At 40.8% G+C, this 23,405-nt stretch overlaps 1 protein-coding gene across 3 annotated transcripts in view; it reads right to left on the reverse strand.

The window, feature by feature from the left end:
* The window catches only part of SYT1 (synaptotagmin 1), a 361,382-nt gene that overhangs the window by 96,743 nt on the left and 241,234 nt on the right, over positions 1-23,405 (reverse strand). For all 3 annotated transcript variants that reach the window (XM_063322878.1, XM_063322876.1, XM_063322877.1), the window contains exon 5: positions 179-363. In XM_063322878.1, coding sequence (XP_063178948.1) covers positions 179-363 — 185 coding nt within the window. The remainder of the gene's footprint in view (positions 1-178; positions 364-23,405) is intronic.

Consider the following 23,405-nt stretch of genomic DNA (forward strand, 5'->3'; position numbering starts at 1 on the left):
TTGATAAAGTGATGCCACAACCAGATTCATCTTTTGTGATACCACCAAGAACACGCTGCCAATCGGTCCCCTCTTCACAGAGCCACTACTGAGGCAAAAAGCAGAACTTTTTGTGGAAATATCATACAGAAATCTTCAAATGCAACTCAAGAGTTCAAGAAAAGGAGAGGTACTTTACCTGGTCTTTCATGGTTTTCCCTAAATCTTTAACATCTTTCATGTTAATAGCATTCTTCCCTCCCTTCTCCTTTCCCTTCTTCTTGTTCTTCTTTTTGAACAAGCATTTCTTACAGAGACAAAAGCAGCAGGTAAGGATTAATAGGACTGCAACTATGGCTATGGCTATTAAGGCCCAAGGTGGCACTGGAAGAGAAAAAGAAACACACACAAAAAGAAGGCGGTAAACTGTTAGTAGGGTTAAACTTAGAAACAAGCACATTTCTCTCACAGCTAAGCCTTTTTCAACGAAAACGCCTCGCAGAAATACCTGAAATCCTTTTTAAAATATCCTGTCATCATTTGTATATTTCTCCCAACTGAGCATTTGCACACACAATGCCAATTTAACACATCTATCTATTTACATGTCTGGTGACACATATCAAACTCACTTGCAGCTATTTTGATTAATCCACCATCTGAAAATGATATGTCCAAAATATTTACACTGTGCAAATCTGTAAAATGCTCGGCACATTTAGGCAATTACTTGCTTCTTTCTTTAATCATCTCCCCAACCCACCTGGCATTGTGGCTGAATCGGGTGGAACTGACTGTGAATCTCCCTTTTCCGGAACGGCGTTCGATGCAAGCAGTCAGCTTTAGTGAACAGCCCTTCTCCTCTGCCCACCGCTGTACTTGACAGGCTCCTCGCAACAGATGCAGGTCAAGGTCACCAGTAAAGACTGACCAAGGACAAAGGACTGTCCAATCCAAGGGCATCGGTTCTATTTGTCATCACACCCTAACGCTAGCGAAGTTTCAGTACATAGCTATATTCTCATCTATACTTTCCTATAAAGAAAAGTGTATGTTCTGTTTATTCATTCAGTCCAGGATGCTGGACATGGCTCAAGCATGAATAAATAACAGAGAACACTTACTATGATAAAATGGTCTTGTTAAAGATCAGAATTTTGGAAAAAAGAACTTAAGGTGACACTTAAACACAAGTACTCCAGGAGGGAACTATCTTCATACAAATCAGCTTTAATGAACACGGCTGCCCACGTTTAACCAGAACACCTGACGAAACTTTAAATCTTGTAAACCGTCCTTTGCTAAAAATCTCGAAATGCACTCAGTCTATCAGGTCTGCAAGATACTCTCTCAGTGCATTACCTAAAGGTCTCTAATATGATACAGAGCAAAACTGAAGAGTGAATCAAATTTGACATGTTGACGTCAGTGAATCACAGAAGGGAACGGACAGTATAAATAGAGAAAATTAATTGCTTAAAGGAGCTAAGCAGAGTGTGAAGCATGGTCACAGGAACTTCCACTACAAATTACCATTCAGGAAGAGGACAAAGCACCTACACCTTCCTCACTTTAAATTTAATGACCATATTTCTAACTTTTATTCAAATGCCCTTGGTGACAGATACAAAAATAATGCAGAAAAACAGTCAAACAATAATTTCTTAATACTTTTGTGCCTCCAACTGTTCATTAAATGCAGCTGCTATAAAAGGGAAGCTGTACCATATGTAGAACAAATGAGAACTGATTACTAAACAAATGAATGTTAAAAGATAAACAGTGAACAGATTAACAGCTGTTTATGGCATGTATTTTATGGCGTCAGCAGCAGCAATTCTGCAGCTAAAGTTGCATTAGATCTGCACTTATCACAACTTAAAATCTGTATTTCATACATTAATGATTCCATTTTGTCTTCAAATCTGGTGTGGTAACACTTTGTAACACAACTGACGCGCCTACAAATTTTTAATTTTTTTTTTCATCCAGCATTCACCAATGTAAAATGATTGCCTTTCACACGCAATGTGTGTTCTTCTCAAACGCTAAACTTCACACGTGTACTTGGTCTGTTAGACACTTAGCATCTGAAACGGTATTTACGTAACGCTATACTTTATATCTGAGCTAACCTACAGGAGTTATGTCAATATGAAATGAATGCTGTGCCCAAATCTATCAGCTATTTTTTGCTGCCTTGTCAGCAGTGCTTGAAGCATGATGCCAGCGAATATGGGGAGCAGCAAGAATAGGGGGTGGGGTTCTGCCAGCAGGATGGCACCGTGGGAGGAAAGAGAGGAGGGACACATCAAATGCGGGTAAGCTGGGAGAACCAAGGAACTGAGGAGACAGGGAATGTGGGCGTTAGTAGGATATATGCATCCTACGGATGAAAAAGCTTGTGTAGGTAGTAGAAGTCATGTTCCTTTGTGCTGAAACTGTTGTGTAAAGTGGTATCCTGGCACTGCTGCCTTGGTTCTCTGGAGCATGAACAATGTAGGGTGCCTTGGGGAGCATTTGAAACACTTGCAGATACCTCAGCTTTTTTTTTTTTCTTTTTATAATGCATTGTCTGCTCTCATCTGTTTGTAATTTAATTTCACCCAATAGCTCTTGTGATGCAATTAAATGATCATCAAATTAATATCTGAGACACCAAGAATTATACAGAAATCCATATTTATCTCTTCAAAGAAAACATGCTTCTTTTTTTATTAAAGAAAGCATAAGCAATAACGGAAGAAAAATTGGGGTAACCCAAAATCTGGACATTTACAAAACAACTTCAACATTCAAGTCTGAAAAAGCAGAAAGGAATGGATTTTTCTCTCAATAAAAGTGTACTATGTCTGTCAAGGAGATTGCTCATCTGAACATTGCCATTGACAGAGATCACCCAATCAAACATTGCTGGCAGTGGATGTGCATGTTAGATTTAAGACAAGTGAAACATAATCATTGTCTTCAAAGCTTTTGTTTCCTTTCAAAAACATTATTTAAATATTTTAAAATGCTAATCATTTTACACAATACAGAACAGATTTTCCAAAATTACTAAAGACTTTGAAGATTTTCATATTTGTGCTCCCCAAGTCATGACACTGCCAGAGGAGCTTGAATTCCAGAAAAAGATAAGTTTCTAAGAATTAGTTTTCTATCTCAAGGTGGACAGGCCAGAACGAAATGACCGAAGTCACTAATCACTTTGGAAGACTCAAGTCTACAACCTTTAATTTTTCAGCCTTTTTTACCAACTGAATAATACTTACAAAAACCTTACTGACAGTATATGAGTGTTCTTGGTTTTGCACAGTGGCTCACTTTGGAGATTTATATTGGTTAATTCCTGTTGGACTTTCCCCACACATATGCAAAATTTTTAAATAATTTCATTTTTCTAGTGTTTAAATGGACAACAGGTTGAAGACTACCACCATCTATATTAAATGTTTGATCAGGTTTAGTAGCACAACTTGAAATCTCAGGAGGTCTTCAGACATGATCCATTGAACAAAAGACCTCTGTGGCAGACGAAGAAGGGTGGGTGACATTAAAAATGCAAACCTGACCAAGTGATTGAGGTGTTATTGAGCCAGAAGCTTCTTGTGCAACTTGTCTTACCCAGTGCCTGCACAAGGGGGTGCTTTGAAACAAGCAATACCTACCTATGCGATCAATGAAAAGCTACTGGTTTAAGAACAAATAATACATGTGTGAACTTTCTGGTATTTCAGTGCTATTTTCTTTGTTCTGCCCCTGTAGGCAAATTCAGAATACTTATTTTGAAGAAGCTCTCACAAATCACTACACGATTCGGTGATTCTACAAGGCTCTTAAAGACAAATCTATAGGAGGGGATCTGCTGAGTAGCCGAGTTAGTAAATAAGGTCTTGCATTAGTCTTCTTGATCCAATCCAAACAGGGTATGCTCTAGGACTTTACTCAGAAATGCAGGAATGAAGCCTATCTGTAAAAGGAGAGTGTACAGAAAATGAAACACATGGCTCGCTTACGAGCAATAGCAGGGCACTGAAAAGAGTAAGCTCTAGGATTGTGTTGATAATAGAGGCGTTTTGGGTACCGATTTTGCGTCCTTCACTCATGCTGAACACCAGTCAGACATGGATGCAGCTAAAGGATTTGTGAGCTCTCTCTCATCCCTCTCTGTTGCTTCCTACCACAAATGCCAGCCAGGGTTGTGTGCCCACTGTGGGTCATTTGGTGCATTTGTAGCATTTCACAAATACAGCAGCTGCGGTGTGCTTATATTATCATTTTAGTTTAGGCTTAGGAGTGCATTTATGAAGCAGATCTCCAGAACATACCCATATCCTGTGCTTGGACTCATGTTACGCAGCGATCTGGGCGGGCCAAATGGGAGTATATGCTCCAAGAGCTCACCTAATGGTGCTCCAACTGCAAACGGCACTTGGCCCACAGGAGCAAACCTAAATCGAAGCATCATCCCCACGAAGTTTGCAGTGTGGGTCTGGGTCCTCAGGACTGCCTGCTTCACTCCACTCATCTGCTTCTACTGTGCTGCACTAACTATAGCTGGTGTCCCAACCTGTCATTAAATCTTGTTCCACTGAATATGCTAGATTCAAAGGAAAGGATGAGCTACAAATTATGTCCTTTATACAAAGATATCCTTACTTGGCCCTACACAAAATGCTTGGAGAGGTACAGGCCTTGGGTCTAAAACTGACATTCCAGTTAGATGGTCTAAAATTATCAGATGCCTTGGAGGACATTTGACTCCAGAGGAAGACAGTAACAGAGAAGTCACAAAACGTGTAACAGCATCGAAATGCTACAGTCTGTAAAATAGAATAAAATCCTTCATCCTAATAATTTTCTTCCCTTTCTGTGTGCAACGTCAGAGGAAACTTTATTAACTTCGAACCCAAAGAGAGGGAAGGTCAAGGAAGAACTGAAGAGAGGAGCTGAATTAAAAAGTGAAGACTTCCATACCAAAAATGCTGTCCACTGACAACGCCCAATTAAGCAATTAAGCAGCCCCATTTAAACTGTGACAGCAACGGACTATCAGATGATGGCAGCTTCCATATTATTCTGCAAAGGAGGCCTGTGGCATGTCGGAAGTGATAAATAAATATTAATAATCTATGTTTCACAGGGGGCATGATACTTAACAGGAAGCTGCGACTGCCAAATAGTGAAGATGTGAAGCACACTGCATTAACCTAAAGCTCTGGTAGCCTGAACATGAGCGCACTGGCAGTTTTCATTTACTAAACCATAGTTTTATCTTGGCTTTTTGCACTCAGTTTCTAATCAGAAAGCAAAACCCATATGTAGCCATATTCAGACTTTCTGTATAGAAACTCCCCAGGGGCCGCGTTCTGGGAATCAATTTGACTTTCATTAGAAGTTACTTAAAGAAAATGTACAGAGAGCAAGGATCCAGATAATAGATACCACTATTCACAGCAGAAGGAATACAAAGGTGATCAATACAAAGAAAAGGAAATGCTGATATATGGAAAAATACCTTGTAAAAGAGGAAGAGAAAAACTGCAAATACATACAAATACAGTTGATTTAAATACTAGCCTTCTAGGCTAGTATTTAAATAAGCCTACTGGGCTTATACAGCTACATTTCTACCCCAAACACTCTTATGTATGATGTCTTGCTTTAATAGCATGTTTGCAAAACATTATTTTCACTTCCTTACATCTATGACAGATTTTTTATGTGATTCAGGTTAATGAGTCTACCTTTAACCCATCACCTTTGACCTATCACTAGAAGGAACCATTACTACAGATATTAATGAATACTCTCATGCTGGCATCCCCCCCCGCCCCCCATCTTTTGAGCGTGTGCAGTTGCTTAACGCTATCTCCATGAATAGTTTATGGAAGTTACTGAAGCTTTAACTGAGCTAAGAGATGTGTGTTTTGACAGTGAAAGTTCCCCACACGCAAAACAGTCTGTGAAAGTGCACTGATCAGATTGGCTTCACTCATTGAATATACTCCTGCCTGTAGCTTCTTTGTTAGACATTATCATGCAAAATTATGCAAACTTTGGATGACTGAACATTCCAGTCTTTGCAAATAAACAGACATTGAATTTAGCAGTAATGCTGGATATGGCTACAAATTTAGCCGAGGTGCTTGGGCTGCTTGAGAACCTGATGTGCCTACTGTATGCCCTGAAAGCTGGAAGTCAAAATGCGTAACGTGACTAAAATATTTACCTGAAGGCGAACCCACACCTGCCGTTGGAATTTGCAGGTCATTTATGTTTAGTATTGCTGGTATTAATTCACCTTTTAGGATATGTGATAGGCTCTCTGTCATGGTAAAACACATCTACCCAACAGCACATCTTCTTTCTGGAGAGCAGAACTATTTCTGTCTCTGTTGCTATCTCTCTCTCCTTCTTTCCAATGTGTTTTGCTCCCTTTCTCCCCCAGCTCCTCACTGCTCAGTCTCATCAGCTCCTCCGCCCCTCATCTCTCGAGACACATGGGTGAGAAAGCAAGGCAGGGGAGTTTCCGGGTGAAACGGGATGGTGAGGCAGCCAGAGCGAGGAAGCGGACCTGCTGAGATGTCTCCTTGAAGGAAGTACCTCAGGGAGATCCCAAAGGCCTTCAAACTCGAATGTCAGGTTTCATCTGTATAAATACTAAAATGAAAATAGCTCCTCTGTTAACCTGCCCATTCCCCTCCTGAATCAAAATGAAACAGAATATGAGCAAAACAGAGTTAACACAGACCTCCCCTCTGCCGGCTGTGTCACTGCTGGTTGGGGTTTCTCTCTTGGGCTCATTTTCACCTGAGCCACCGTTGCACAGCCTCCCTGGTGGCCACATGGCTCCTTGGGAAGGTCCCTCCTGTGGTCTCTGGTGCTGGCTGCCCTTCCCAGCAGCGCCATGCTTCTGTGGGGCTGCCGGCTCTCCTCTCACAGCTCCCAGCCCTCCTGCCTCCACCTTCCTCCAGCAAATACAGCTGTTTCTTCCGTTGCCCTCCATGAAAGGATGATATTCCCTCACTTGGCACGCAATGGCCCAGAGGAAGAACCAGCAGCCCAGCTCCCTGCTGCGCAGTGTGTCCCTTGTGAAGGACCGCAACGCTGGCCAGTGTGACAAATAAAACAGACTCCCCCTTCTGGCAAAACCTCTAGGTCACTTACTACAGAAAACAGAGTAGGAAAAGGAAAGACTTTGGTGGAAGATGCTTTCTAATCAAGTAGATAATATTTTTAGACTGACGCTTCCTATCATTTCATATACCTGCTGCCATAAAGCTTTTAAAATAAAATAAATGAATTCAGGCTTTAGATAATTGCCAGCGAGAGCACTGGGCACACTGAGCAGCTGGGGAAGATGAAGAAAGCTGGAGCCTCCAAGCAGACCTGGAAGCCAGACAGGTTTGCTGAAGGCTTTCCAAAAACTCTATGTACCAACACCAGCTGAGGCCATATAGTTTCCTGAGAAGGGACAAAACAACCCATGGGGCTAATATTCAACTCTGATGAACAAATCTGCAGAAGCTTGAAATGACTGCTTTCTATCATGTGGACAATTGTATTTAGTGGTTAAAACACATTTCACTTTTCCTGTGACATAAACAATATGTTGCACTTCAAACTTCAACTGATAGTCTGAAAGAAAGAAAAAATGTAAAAAACCCCATCACCCTCTGAGTTTGAACTGGAATTTTCAGAGGGACAAAATACTCGGTCATACCAATCCCAGGACTAAGAAATCAAGAGAATAAGACTCAAAAGTAATGAGAATGATGGGAAAAAATCAATTATGCCTATGCATATTTGATTTTCTTAGTGGATTTCATCCATTGTATGCAATGAACACTGGGTTTTGTTTTATCTTCCTTCTCAGTTTTTGAATACTTGGGAATGTATTTGTGTCACATTTACAAAGTTTGCCCTGCAAATATGAGGAACAGGGGTTGTATTTCAATTTTCAAAACAGGAATCACATTTCTTGCACAGCAGAATTAGTCATGTACAGTACATGCTGAATGTTATAAGTTCCAAAACTAGGTAAAAAACTCCATTGGCAAGGAGGAAAAAAGTTAATTTGGCACATTTTTTAATAAAATACGATGCAGGGGTAAAGTTCTTTAAAAAAAAGGAACTGAATTGTGATTTCTGACAAGAAGAACTTATAGTAACTATACCTGTTTGTAAGCCAATGATCTGTTAACATATACAAACTTAACACAGGATGCTATTACATGATAGCTTGGGGTTTAAAGGAGAACAGCTACTACTAAAAGAACTAGCAATCATTGGAGTAATACACTAAGTTCCCACTGAAAGTAATAACCAGTTTTATTCCTTACTGAGATTTAATATTCATCTTGAAGGTCTCAAATAAAAATGGCTCGCATATAGCACTTTTCATCAGTAGATCACAAAGTGTCTTAGGTGGTAGGTAATAATAGCTGAACTGCAGAGATGCAGACATTACTACATACCGAACAAAATGACTTTGGTGAGCATCATACAGAAGACACCGTGGGAGCATTGGTCTACATTACTGGCTGGTGCAGTGCACAGGAGACAACGGGGCCTTCATTTGCTGTGAGCACATTTCCAGGACCACAAGTCCCTGCTATGTCTTTGCCAGCAGCGAGGTTCATGTAAGCTGCAGGTCCCAGGCACGCACCCCGCAAGGGTAGGGAGCTAAGTGCTGGATGATGCCATGTGCATGTTGCAACCAAGCGCACCAGATGGCAGCCTGGGGTGCAGTGTCAACCTCAGACCACAGGAAGCACCTCAAGCGCCACCCTGGTGGCTCCCAGTACTATTGAGGCAACACAAACTCACATCCAGAAGGAACCCCTCCAGCACACTAAATCACTAGCATCGTGCCCTGTGTGACACCAGAGACAAGCATACATCAGAGGTGTCCCATGTCCCGTGTCCCAGCGCCAGGCCCCTGAAGGCTGTAATCTTTCCAGCACATCTCACTGGCACCTCAGTTACTGAAGCACCAGGAGCCTCTCTCAGCCGGTAGGGCACCTCCTTCACTCTGCTTCTTCCTAAGCAGCAAGTCAGAAGACAGCTTCCAGATTTTCTGCATGGCCGTCTCATACGGAACAGTGATGCTGCTGAGAAGAAGGACTGAAACACTGCACTTCCTACCCTGGTGTGGAACAGTTACCGTCAGCAGGGTAATTACTGTCCCATGGAGAACGTAATGACAAGCTGTGCTCTGAAAGTGTTCCAGGCTTGAAGACTGTTTGGGACCTTAAAACTTAATTTTGTTTATCCCCATAGAGCTGAAGCATAAACCAGGAGACTTAAGTTTCATTTGTCATGATGTGCTACTTTGGTAACAATTTTTCACTTCTTATTTTAAGCTTTAAAAAGGATCTTTTTTTTTTTTCCTGACTCCTGCCATTTTATTATCCAACCAGCAATATTGTATCCAGAGTCCATACGCTCAGACAAATCACTCAAGTATGAGACAGCACAGAGTAAACAGAATTTACTCCTCGTATATACCAAACTGATGAATTTACCCATTGAAACAATCCTCCTGTTCCTCAGCCTTGTTGCCAGTTCAGATTTTCATTTGCTAACTTATTAAAATTTTTGGTGAAATTCTCGGTGAAATCTACTGTGTCTCCATGTGAAAAAAGACCAAATGTCAAAATGTAAAGTATTTCTAACTTGTAAATAACCAAAACCTTTCCGTTCATAAAAAGAATGACACCATTTCCCTTAGGACTTGATCTTTTGCCTCTATCCATTACACAGCCCAGTAGAGCCATATTATTGACTTTGAACAGATCCTGAGCAGGTTCGTATATCTGCTTTTATCCAGCCCTTGAAAAGGCCTGGGATGAACTTGTTTTTCCCCCTCTGATAGCAAAGATAAAGACAGGTTAAAAAGAATCACCTACAGCATTGAACATACTAAATATATATATATATATATGCATTTTATATATACACATTGTATCTGCCATCCACTTATTCAAGAAATATATGTATTCTGCAGTTAAGAATCAGGGGAACAATTAATTTCTAAAAATTATTAACACTTTCAGACATAAAAGCCTTTGTTGGTGTTTCTCAGTTTTTTTATTACTTCAACAAGAAAGCATTCGCATACTTATGTATAGTAAGCAGTACAAAAGGCTATTCTAATAGGTTCAGGAACCTTTTCATATGTTCAATGTCAAGAATGATTTTAAAAAAATTAATTGCATAGCTGTAGTAATGATAAATCAATTATCAAAACAACCAAGCAGCAAACAAAAACCAATCTCTTTCTTCCAGCTAGAATTAAAGCTTTTAAAAAATACATATTTTTACTGTAATTTAGGCCAACTGCAGTACAAAGACAGTACTTCTCATATGAGAATACATATTTCTTTGTGACAGGAATGTATCTGTAAAAGCATATTTCTTTTGCTGGGCAATAGCGTATACCCAGTGAAATCAACTGAGTATCTGTATTTCTTGATCTGCTACTTTAAATGTAGAGATAAAACTTTGAACAAGATTCTTTCATTAAATATTATCATTATTAATAGACACTCATTTGTGTGTGGGTAGTGCCTAACGGCACCGACTCAGAAGAAATGCCTCACCAGATTAGACTGCACACAGATGAAATAAAAAGACAGCCTTGCCTGAGAGGCTTTACAGCACTAAGGTCCCAAGTCTGCGTGGTGGGTACGTGCCCATCTTGGTGTAAGTGACTGCTCACGAGAGCTGTGCCCTTGTCCACCCATCAGCCCACGAGAATGCACCAGGCTGGTACACTACCAGGTCCAGCCTGTCCAAACACATCGCCTCGTGCTCCCTTGTGCACAGCCCTTGCTAAATGCCCCTTCTATCACCTCAACAAGATCCTCCTAGGATCCTGTCCACCAAGGACACGAACGCCCTCTTTCTGGAGGGAACCCAGACAGCCAGCTTGGCACCTCCATAACTCACCGGTGGCCAAAGTTATGGCTAAGACACGGCCCTGAAAAAGAGGACACAAAAAAACCCAAGACAGTCTTTGTCTGGGACACTCCAAAAGGACTGCCTGAGCTAACTGAGTTACTGAGACAACCGCAGTCAGCCCCAGACAAATCAGATTTCAGCCATGGCTTGCTCTGGGATTCCAGCTGACAGCTTTTAACATGAATGCCCCAATTAAAAAATTGGGACATTCAATAATTCTTTAGACCACACAGTCTTGTTTATTTTTTGCAAAAATGGTTGTATGGCTAGTACTTGCATGCTGAACCCTCAGTGTGAAACGAAATTCCCTATCCCTAGTCACCACGTCTGAAACATCCCAAATGGTCTGTCACCTTTGTTTCTAGGGTGTCTGTAACACCAAGAATAGCCGTGTAATATTTATGTGCAGTTGTCGGCAGGCACGACCAGCATGAGCCATGTGCATGTTCACAGAGATCGTCAATACGACACACTTTGTTGGTCCAGTGTGCTCTCAAATATGGATACAACTGGATGTTAGGGTTGGTAGGTAATCCTAGCGTGCACCTGCGTCTTGGTGCATGGCCAGCAATGCCTGATCGGATGCACCATACGCAGGCAAGGGCTCATACTATGTGTCAGTCATAGAGTGCGCCAGAGCAGGGCGCAGGTGTTGAGACCACGCTATTCCACCCCCAGCTGGCTCTGCTCACCTCAATGGGACTAAGCAAGGCTGTTTATAGCTGTATGGACGCATTTTTCCAAGGGACCTCAAATTGTCTATCGATTCAGTTGTGCAGGGGTATGCGGGAGAACATTCCTGGCAGGCACCTCTGTCCTGGCTGTGGCACTCTGCTCAGCTCAGGAAAGGGCAGAGAGTAAACCACCCATGCTGCAGGTGTTTCGAGAACGTTATATGGGTGACACTGGTTCGTGGGGTTGGGGGCATAATGGTGCGTGCTCTGCTGCACTGGTATATGATGCACTCCTGGCAGGCCAGGGCAGCTAGGCGAGCTGTTCTGCCACACTGCCTGGGGGTGTGTGCCGAAGGATTGAATGGTCCCAGGCTTGCCCCAGGCATTCAAACTAAAATGTTTCCATGACCTCTATCTATTAAGCAGAGGTGCCGGTCAGCACATTTATACCAGCTTTGCAAATTTCGAGGGAGTAGGTACCAACAGCCCAGCTATCCCAAGGCTCGTCCCCGTGCTGGGATGGAAAAAGAGACCCATTCTCACGGCACGCCTCACCTCTGCCTCAGCAAGCACCACAGAAGATAACTCCCCTCGCTTCTTCCCCGGCAAGCCAAACTTCCCAAGAAAGCACCACTGGTATGAATATGCGCGACAGCTTTTGCAGCAGTCTGCTCTGTTCTGCCAGCACATGGCTGTCACTGTGAAGATGTGTATCAGAAGATATTATAAAGATACAGTTTTGTGGAATCTGTACGTTATTAGGCATTTACACTGCTAATACAGAAAAAAGAAATTTAATTTGATTATTCACTGACTGTATGCAACTCAAGTCCTTCGAACAAAATCTTGTTTTCACCTGCTATTTAAAAAAACAGCAGGCTTTGACCTTTCTCTTTTTAAGCGTTCAGTTTTATTTTAAAAGACTGAAGCAAAGAATCTAAATATGGGTTGTGCCCTTGCCTAGTATTTTGACCTCCTTTATTCTGCAAGAAGCTATCAAGGCTGCAACCCACATATCAGTAGCGGCCTTTGTAGGAAGAAATCCATTTTCAAGGTACGGTTAAGGTTAATAGCCGTGTTGCTCTTCTTTTTCAGAAGCTCATTTAGCAGCACTATTATGATGAGGATGATGATGATTGATTACTAACTTCTGCCTTTTTGCACAAAAAGCACCATTCCTGATTGGCTAACTAGAAATGCTGTAATGGTCATTAACTTTGTTGCAGCAACCACTGCCAAAGTGATAAATAGATTTAGTTTACATTAGCTACCAGCCTAAAAGCATCATTTGACCTCATTAATAGATCTAATCAAATCTGGAGTTATGCTCCCTAAGAAGGAAGACTATCTTTTTTAGGCCAAGAACTCTGAGGCTTTTTTCTGGTCTCTGTAAAAAGAAAAGTTAAAATTTTGCTTCATTGAGGTAAGGTCACAATTCTCTCCAAAATGCTTTTGGCAAATGCTGGGCATCCAAGTTTTCCTTACTTCTTGTTCAGTCTGAAAAAAATTAAAACTGCTTCTAGGAGGCATTAAAAGCTACCCGTACAAGCCTAGGGAAGCTGCGTGTCCTGGTTTCAGCTGGGACGGAGTTATTCTTTCTAGTTGTTGCTGTGTTTCAGATTTGGTTTGAAAGGAACGCCAATAAGGATATTGTTTTAGTTCTTGCCAGGTGATGTTTATATTTTTCAAGGATTTTTTTCAGCTTCCCATAAGAACGGAGAAGGAGCCTGGACAGAACAACGGAACGGCCAATGGAATATTCCGTACCGTAGACATCACGCTTGGTATATAAATGGGGGTTGGGCAGGGGGCAGGTATTTGCGATCATTGCTCAGGACAGCGGCAATTCACTGAGCGGTGAGAGTGACCCATGTCATTATTATTATTGTTATTTTCCTTTTCTGTTATTGTTTCTATTAAACTGCCTTTATCTCAACCCATGAGGTTTTTTCCTTTCCCTTTCCTCTCTTTTTCTCCCTCTTCTCCCTGCCCTTCCAGGGGAAGAGGGAGAACTGCACAAGCGGCTGCGTGGTCCTGGCTGCCGGCTGGGGTTAAACCACGACACTGTGTTTCTTGGAAAAGCGGTCAGTTTGCTGAAGGAACCAGGAACACAACCTTTGCATACACACATCTGGAATTTCACATTAGCGTGTTGAAATCTACATCAAAATTATATGGTTGATGTACAGATATAGCTCTTCAGGTCTGTGGAATGAAACAGCTGCAGACTGCATTTGATCTCTTAATCCACGTTTCCTACATACTACCTGCAACTTGTTTCTTGTTTCCTTCATCTTTTACTTCTGTAAGGTACAAGTATAACACACTCCTCACTGTTGCTGAACTTCTCACTTTGCCTACCTAGCAATGTTAGAAGTCATTAATTTAGCATGCCTGCAATATGCTTTCTCTCATGTTGTGCTTCAGTCTTCTGCTAATTAGCCTGAATAATTAATTTACACGAGCTCTAGTCAAGCCCTATATGCAGCTAGGCCATGAGTGTGTGTTACAGCTGTAACCCAAAGCTGATGATAGTTTTAATTTAGGGGATGATGTGGATCTGAAAGAAGTCTGGAAAGGACTGTTTTATAAGCACACATATCATCCTGAAGGACAGCACAAAATGTTCTCGTACGGTGTGGATTAATACAGGCAGTTTGTCCTGATGCTTCCTTCGTCCTGTTAATCTTATTTGCTATCAGGAAAAGCTGCTGCTATCGGTTTGTCTCTTAAGACAGCAACTCTCCCTAAAAATCTCATCTAGTACTTTTATCTCCCACCCTTTTTTTTTAAAACCTGACATAAACTAGAGGTGAAGTATGACTCTGCAAGCTTTGGGACAGAGGAGGAACCATGAAAAAGAAGACTCCTTTAATTAACCTCTGTATTTTATTTGGTGATTGTTGCTTATTCTAAAATTTAGCCATGTTGAGAATGGGAACCAGAAATCTGTTCTCCACTCTCACTTTGGCCTATAGTTTGAATTATTTCCTACTTCATTTCTGCATATTTCCCTGACTTCGGTGTGAGTTAGAAATGCTGTCATACATTAGAGCTTCCAGCTCGATGCAGGAATTTAATCTAAGTCTCTCCATTTCCTGGAGGAGACCTCCAACTTTCAGATTAATATATAAAAATGGTGAGTGTGCTACCAGCCTAGTATCAGAGGACTCAGCCTTGTTCTACTCCTACCCCGTTCCCCAAAAAGAAGGGTGGTAGACACCTGCCCTTTGAAGGGGAATTTTCATTCCCCAGTGTTATGCGGACAGGTGACCCAGTTTGCTGCTCTGAGATGTGTGCTAAGGGTTTCAGATGAAAATCCTCCATTTTAAATTCCTGTATCCATCTTGCTGCTGGACAGCCAGCCTGGGAGGCTTTTCATCGTACCGAGACCCCTTGACTCCCACCTGTGCTGAGTCTGAAGTCCAGCCATGCAATACTGAATGCAGGCTGCAAGCTTTTCTCAAATTCAGTCAGTCATTTTTCCTGGATATGACAGAAGGAAATAAATCCCCTCTCTCGGTACCAGAGTCCACCTTTGATTATCTGCAATAGGTGTCAGTTTTGCCTTAGACTGCCCAAAAGAAAATCAGTCACATTCGAGGCACTTACATCCCTGATGGGTTCTAATTGTCCGAGCTCAATTCACAGAAAGAGCACCCTTTTCCTCCGTCTCCTTCTGTAGCGTCCTATTGACACTGAGTGCGCTCAGCACAGATTGATCCTACAGGTACATCCAGGCCAGACTTTCTCCACTAAGTGACGCATTCCTGTAAGGGCATATTGAAAACTCAATGCTGAAATGCCACCGGCTTCTTCTGTTCTTTGGGAAGAGAATAGGAAACAGAACCTTATGCCAGATCTGAAAATCAATTATTAGACATTTTTGTTTGACCTTGCTGCAGTAAATGGTCATCAGGGTCTGACTCAAAAGTTCTATACTAGACTTGGTTCTACAGTCCTCTGTTTGACCACTCCACGTTAATTGCTTTTTATCTTTGAATTGCTTTCTGAATGAGAATTTGCTAATTGGTATAGTCAGAGAAAAGTATTAATTTCGTTTTGAAGAAGGAAAGGCAGGAGAGGATCACCGGTGACTTGCTTTCAGGATCACAAAGAATGCCACTGAAACTTGAGAGTGGTCAGTCTAACCCCACACCCAGGGTATGCTTCTCTCCTGAGACCAGCATATTTCCACTCCAGTAAAATTTTGCTCCAGTATTTACAGTCAACCTTAGCAGATGCTCTGCATGGACACATGTTCTCACTGCAATTTAACAATGACTGCAACAATGACTCATTGCTTGAAAGTGCATCCCACTTATTAAAATAATTTAATTAAAACCCATTCTTCTCATCGGATTAATTTCATTGCTGCTGATCAAAAAGGCTGACAAAATGATCCAATCTTAAAATTAAAAGTACACAGCAGAGTTCTTGCTTCTGTCCTATATAAATACAATCGAACCTGAAGTGATTAACCCCAAGCTTGGCCAGAGTAGAGAAATAAAAATTAAAAGGGAATGCTGTAACTAAGCATAGGAAAAATAATCACTTTGGGAATTAGAAGTCGGGGTTAAAGGCTCGTTTCCTGAAATCAGTGGCCTCAGTTCTCACGACTTCTGTCCAGCGAGGATCCTGTCCCTGCTTCCCAATTTTTCTTGCAAGTACTCTGCCATTAACTAAAGAAGCAGCTGTGCTCTTTCCTAATAAGAATTTTGCAATAGCTAATCGACAATTCTTTCAAACCTGTAGCATCACCAGTAATGAACAATTAATCCTCCATCTCCTCAGAACTGAGTTCAGCTCAGAACAGAAAGGGAGAGGCAGCAAAAGAAAATGGACTCTGTGAAGCATGAAGAAATAAAAATGAAAAGATCATAAAGAAAACAAACATTAAGGGCAGAAGAGCAATCAATAAAGTCCAAAGCTTCCAAAGATTGTCCTGGAAAATAAGTACTCTGAAGGAATTTAAATAAGTATAAATGGAATTCTCAGAGAGATTTATTTAAAAGTGAATAAATTCTTCAGTGCAATTTCCTTTTCTCTTCCCTTGCATGATTGTCTCTTAGGCTACTTCACTTTCTGCATATGGTGCCACATGACAATAACAACACATTAATCTCTAAATTATGTATGTTCTTCCATAGTGATTATTCCAGCAAGCAAAAGGTTAACACATTTAAACGAATGCAAATGAGATGGTGGTTTGTTATTGTCTGAAAGTGCCTCAAAACAGACTAATAGTGATACACAGATGCAACTTTGCATCTGCAGTCTAATTAAAACTAATCTAATTAAATATGGTGCATCTGTAAAGCAGCTTGAGCGCTGCAGAGAACACACAGAATTCCTTTTATAGTTGTAAAGAGCTTCCAAGAGCCCGTGTGTCTGCCATTGCACTTTATTTGGAACCACTTTAATAGCAGGTGAGTAATCAGCAAATAAATTCTCTGTAGCTGCTTTGGAATTGTTCATTCACAGAAGCAGAAGCAGTGATAATGTATCCACAGATACATCACAACAGCAACGGAGGCCACGTTGACTGGGGGAAGTAATGTCCTTTCATTAGGCAAAATGATGCGGTTGGAAAAAAGAAAAAAGCTTGAAACTGTAAGTCATCCTTCAGCCTCACTTACTAAGGCAAAACTCAACTGCAAAAAACATTTTTGCAGACATAGTTACGTTACTGATGTGAGTTGTCCATGGAAAAATCAGGCACGATCAAAACCTTGTCTTGTCAAGGGATTTCTTTTGAAATATTCTTATTACAGAATCCCATTTTTTCCCGGCAAATAAACATTCCACAGACGTTGTATTCAGTATGAAAACTTATTGCTCTCAACTGAAATTCTGCCATAAGCGATTCTAGCACTGAGAACTAAAATGGCCACAAGGTAACAAAATAATGTGTACAACCCTCTACCCAGTATACAGTCATACATATTGGCTGTGAGAGCAACGTAAAAGAATAAATTCCAGTGTTTTATCTTTTTTTCTTTCCCTCTCAAAAATTCAGGTAAGAAACTTCATGTTAGACAACTGTCTTAAAATGCTTAAATCTGCAATTCTCAGATGAAAGAAGGTCAAGGGAGGACAAACCTTGATGAAAAGCTCATCACAATGTTCTTCCAAAGATATTTGACATATTCCCACCTTAGAGAAATTGCAACCTAAAATAATTATGTTTGTAGAAAGGCAAAGATATGAAGGTATGGTACTCATCAGGAGTCTGAATTCTAGCAGGGTAAAGCGGCTCTCTGTATCTCATTGTTTTCCTTCTTTCTCCCTTTCTCAAGGCTCACCAGATTTCTAAAATGTTGAATTCCAATATGTCCTTGACTCTGTGGGACAGGCATGGCCCTGTATTCCTGGAAAATTCTCCACATCAGGCCACGCTTTGTGTTAGAGCAGATTCATGGAATGAGAGCATGTAAGAACTGTACTGCAGATGTGACACTCTCCTAGAAGGCCAGCAAATTGTCTCTTCCTACCATTTTAGATGAAATATTCACTGCGTGAAAAATTGAAATAGGCTTCAGAGTGGAGCTCTGGAGACTTCTCTTTTCTTGGTTGGTGAGCTATTTACCCCACATAACCCAGAAGCTAAGCCACTCCTCCCACAGAACAATGTTCCTGAGTCCCTGGGTCTCCCATGGAGGATTTCTGTATTGGCCTTGCTGAGAAAGGTGAGGAATGCATTCTCCATACAGTCCAACCTAGAGCCCACAGGCTCCCCCTCTTCGCTATGGGCTGAGATACGTGGGTTTAAACTTGTTTAGGCTGAGTAAGATACCAGCCATATTCTTCTTCCGCTCATGACAGTGCCTTAGCAACTATCCTTATTAGAAAATAAAATTGGTGACAATTCTATCAGCATTTCCCTTTCCTTTCTTAGCCCCACTGTAGTCCCACTACTTCCAAGAAGGAAAATACAACCTCCAAGTACAAGAGCAGTAGATAAAACAGATAAATCCCATAGTGCAAATTGGGTCTGCTGGCTGAAAAAATGTACATGGAGGGCTCCATTATCAAAAAGAAATCATAAATGATGAAAATTCTCAAAATTGTCCCATTAAAGTAATTTTATTTGCTGCCTGATGTTTCTAGACAAGTAGAGCTCGGATTTGAGTCCTTTCAGTTGTAAATAGTTCCATTAATTTCAGCAAAACTATGATGAACAATGTTTGTAGGATTATGTCTTGAGGTGAACTTACACAGGAAAAAAGCATTGCGTGTTTTTGACAGCATTCCTTTAACCGAGGAACAATAAGTGTGGCGATTCATAGAAAAGGGATATTTTGGTAAGTCCTAACTAATTTTCAAATGAAATGGCACTCTGAAATTGCTAATCAAATAGTCATTTTCATGGTATTTTTCTATATGCTGGTGTGAAATTTACTCCATTGTAGAAGCTTGCAAAAGGCATCTTTCATAACTTAAACCCTATATTAAGGTGAGGTTTATGTGCTGCACAGGCTGTCACAGAGGCCCACGCAGCAGAATGAATATGCCCCTTTGTGAATATGTGCACCGATGGTTAACAGTACCGTGCACTACACTAAAAAGCCTTAGGGTAACAGAGGCTTCAAAAAAATCGTGTTTTTTCTCCCAAATATGTAACATGAAGAAAAGTTCAAAATGAAAAGCATTTAACTTTATACAAGGGAAACTTTATTCGGATCTAGATTTTCTTGATGTTGTATTTTATTGTGGTATCACACATTTCCTAAGAAATGAAAAGGGGACTGTCAAATACATTGTTATTTTTACATCATATTTTTGATTCCAGTGCAATTTGGAGCTTATAGAGTGTGGTACAAACATGTGGCTGTATATATATTGCATTAAGGTCATTGCATTTACTTGTTTTACTCTTTATAAAGCATGATTTACTAATTAGTCATTATTTATTCATTGATTGTGTATTTTTATTTATTATCTTTACTATTAGTTTTGTATTACTTTGATCACACTTTTCTCCTACATTCACTCAATATATATTACTCATAATACAAACTGCTTTTATAATGTATGAAGGCCTTATTATGGCTCAGCCACATGTGAATTGTCTTTAAATCAGTACAGAGTTTTAAGCCACCACAAATATAGAATGGTAATTTCTATATGGTAAAAACTAGAAAATACAGTAAGATAGAAATTATTTTTAAAAACAACATAGGACATCTGATGCAAAGTTTCTAACTTCTAGACTTGAAAGTCAACTATATTGGTGAGAAAAACACTTAATAAAATTTGAATCTTAACCCTGTGCTGCCTATGCTATATTTTCAATAATCAAGGAATGCAGCAAAACAATATTGATTTGCCCAAATTACCTCAGAAATAAATCCGTGAATGTTTGCCTCATACTCGTATGCTCATACTAGCATATTACTCTGCAGTACAACAAAATTAGGACTTATTTGGTGAAATCTCAAAAAAGGTTTCCAGAAACTAATAGATAACTTCTGCTTATTTTGAGATGACAGTTTGTTTCTAATTAGACTTGTCACGGACTCCTAGATTGGCTAGGCGGTGAGGAAACCATCCTGGAGCTGAGGAAAAGGAAGACATCAATACCCTTTTTCAATGGACCTTCAGAGCCAAAGTTACGGCTACATACAGGAACACTGAGAAGTGCAGTTGGCAGAGGTAAAAGGAGGCCAGTAAATTTTATTGTTATGATGAAACAGTCCTTCAATAAGGATAAAGTTTTTATCTCCATCACCTGCAATATGCAGTACGCTTGGAAGGTAATATTTGTGTGCTGTGACTAGTATTCAACCTATCCCAAATCATAAATAACTTATGTTGGCAGTGCTGTCCCAGGAGACTCTACTAAAGTAAGTGAAGCTAGTTATATTTATTCAGGCACATCTTGGTAGAGGTGACACTTGATGAAAGAAGAAATCCTTCCCTGGAGTAAAAACTAAAGGCCATTTACCTCACTGCTGATGGCTTAGAGATCCAATATCTCTGCAGTGGCTTCCACAGATTCAACCACTGAAGAGTTAAAAATACCACCCCAAAATAAACCCCATTAGACAGACAGGTCTCTAGTCAAAATATTTTAATTATGTCCAACAGGTAGGCTATATTTTGACTGATAACCCTTCTATCCTTTTATGAAAGCAGTTTCTGACAGGCACACCCCTTACAAGTGGCTAGTGCTTATGAGATTGTCCTCACGTGCCTTCAAGTTGAGTCAGCTTATGCCAGGAAACAACCTTCTGGAAGTCGGCACTGTAACCAATTTTTCTTTGGCTTCTCTCTAAAATTGGCAATGCTGAGATTTATCCTGGCTTGTCTCAATTGTTGATCCTTATCTGAGGTCACACACAATTTTGTTACTGACACTGACACCGACACCGCAGGGTCATACACAACACTTTTCTCACTCTCCTGACAAAAACATTTCTTGCCAAACAAGTAGCGCAGTTAGTAGCAGCTAAAAAACACTTGAGCAGGGATATGAGGTTTCCAGTTCAGGATTTAGTGCAGGAACACTCAACATATTCATGGGGTAAAGAACGACCACTGACAGGAGCCCTGTTAGTCTTGAGCTAGTCCTACCCCCATGACTTCTGCCACTGAGACAAGAAAAAAATTGTACGTTTTACAGTACATTAGTCTTGAAGTTACCAAAAAATAAACATCAGTATTCAGCCTGCTTTGCTAAAACGTTAGCTGAAGGCTTTTCACTCCTTAGCAAGCTTTGTGTGAAGTAGAGGGTAAAGTAGAGTAATATTGTTTTATATTTATTCTTTTTCATCAGAAGTATCCTATGGCAGACAGGGAGCCTGGAGAACGGAGCAGAGACGAGCACTGGCAGGGAGCCTTATGCCTCTCTCAGCCATATGTCACAAAAATGTCAGAGGCTTTAACTTCCCTCTTTCTTCCCGTAACTGTATTCTCTGTGAAAGCCTTAGCATGGCAAAACTGATTTTTCTTCTGGAGAGGCCGAAAGTGTAAATGAGAGGAGAAGGCGCTGTGTGATGAGGGAAGCAGGAAAAAGTAAGGAAAAGAGGCAGTAGGTGAAAGATGGTGAGAAGAACTGGAGTTGTAAGTCACAAATTCATTATCATTTACTTTCAGGTGACAGATGTGACCTCTAATGCTTACAAGCCATACATCTCGTCAACATACTCTGTAATAGTAATTCTCAAAACATCAGACCTAGTGACACCAAGATTGTGAAGACATACACTGTCATTAATGGTCATCTGTCTGGTGGAAGCAAATGTTGCACCTTCTTGCAGAAAGAATCACTGATTATTATTATTATTTTTTACCTTAAAAAAGGCAATTTAAAGCTCACCTAGCATCAGGACAGAACATAGATATTTTATGGCTCTCAATTCTTCACTCCCTAAATGTCAGTACAAACACAATACTGACGCAAAACCCCTTTATTTTCCTTGCCCCGTAAAATATTGTGGGAAAGCAGGGAATATGATCATTGTTTTGCTACATCAAGAATCATCACCGACACTTCCGCCTCCTAATGTCTCCCAACCCTCATTCTGACAATGCTGAATGAGTAACAAACTGCTGTAATTCAACATCCTCACAATCTGGGTATAGTGTCATTAAGTTTGGGAACTGGACGGTAAGTACAATCCCCAAAACTATACGCATGGACATAATTTATGTTAGTCATATGTTGACGTAAGTGACAGCTTGTCTTCACCTCTTATAAAAACCAAACCAAAGCAAAATCAACTTTGAAACAGAGAGGCATTATAGCGTTTGCTAATCTATTAAAAGTGATCCATCTCAGCATACATGACTAATACAATGTATGCTCCTAGTACTGCATAATTCCCCCTGACACCAGGGGAAAGATTAAAGAAGTCTGCCCAAACAGAGAACTATCAGTAGCATTGGAGGCAATCCCATAATTTTGTCCGCAAGAATTAAAGTACTGCTGGGGTCCAGCCACTGAAAAAACCCTGAACCCTGTGAGAGCCTGATGCTGACTTTCAGCTGCTGCTCAGCGCCAAAGCTGAAAGGAGGGAAGAATTACTGAGGCATCACATCCACTCCCTGCCCATCGCGACAGCGCTCCAGTACACCCACCAAACAGCTGAACAACTCGCTAAAGCTCATGGATGACTTAAAGCCAGAAGTAAACTAAACAGCATCATCTGCCAGTATGCTGGATCCCTCTCAGGCACAGAAAGCGGCACCGGGGTGGCCTGCTTCCCCCTGAGCCAGTAATGTTGGGAAACAGCAGTGGAGACACGCTGATGCAAGGGCTGTTGTACTTTGGGGGAAGCATAAAACCAATGTCCTCAGCTTTTGTGGAGATGAAAGATCCCCTGGGATTTTCCCCAAAAGGATTGTAATGCCTTACAGCCCCATCCAACTCTCATTAAACTAAATGGAAAGAACCTCAATCACTTCTGTGGAAATTGGATGTTTGCAGGCTTGGCCCAAATCCCAAGTGAGGTAATTACATTCTTCCAATGGCTTCCATTGGAAAATTTCAGTCTCCCCCGTCCCAAATGATCTCAAAGGAGCACTCTACTGATCATTTAAACTAAACAACTGCCCTAAATGCTGTCTTTTTTTGACAACAATCATGAAAATGTGTGTTGTGATAACAGGCCACGTGACAAAAGAGGGTACACCTCTCAGCAAGCAGCCTAGTAAAATGAAATGGAAGGTAAAAATATTATACTGATATTTCTGGAGGTCTGAAAAGAAATTTGCAACTATCACTATATGTGTGTGTGGTACATGTCTTTAAAATTACACCACTTGTAGAGTTACAAACTT

This window comes from Chroicocephalus ridibundus, chromosome 1, assembly GCF_963924245.1.
Source record: "Chroicocephalus ridibundus chromosome 1, bChrRid1.1, whole genome shotgun sequence".
Lineage (NCBI taxonomy): Eukaryota > Metazoa > Chordata > Aves > Charadriiformes > Laridae > Chroicocephalus > Chroicocephalus ridibundus.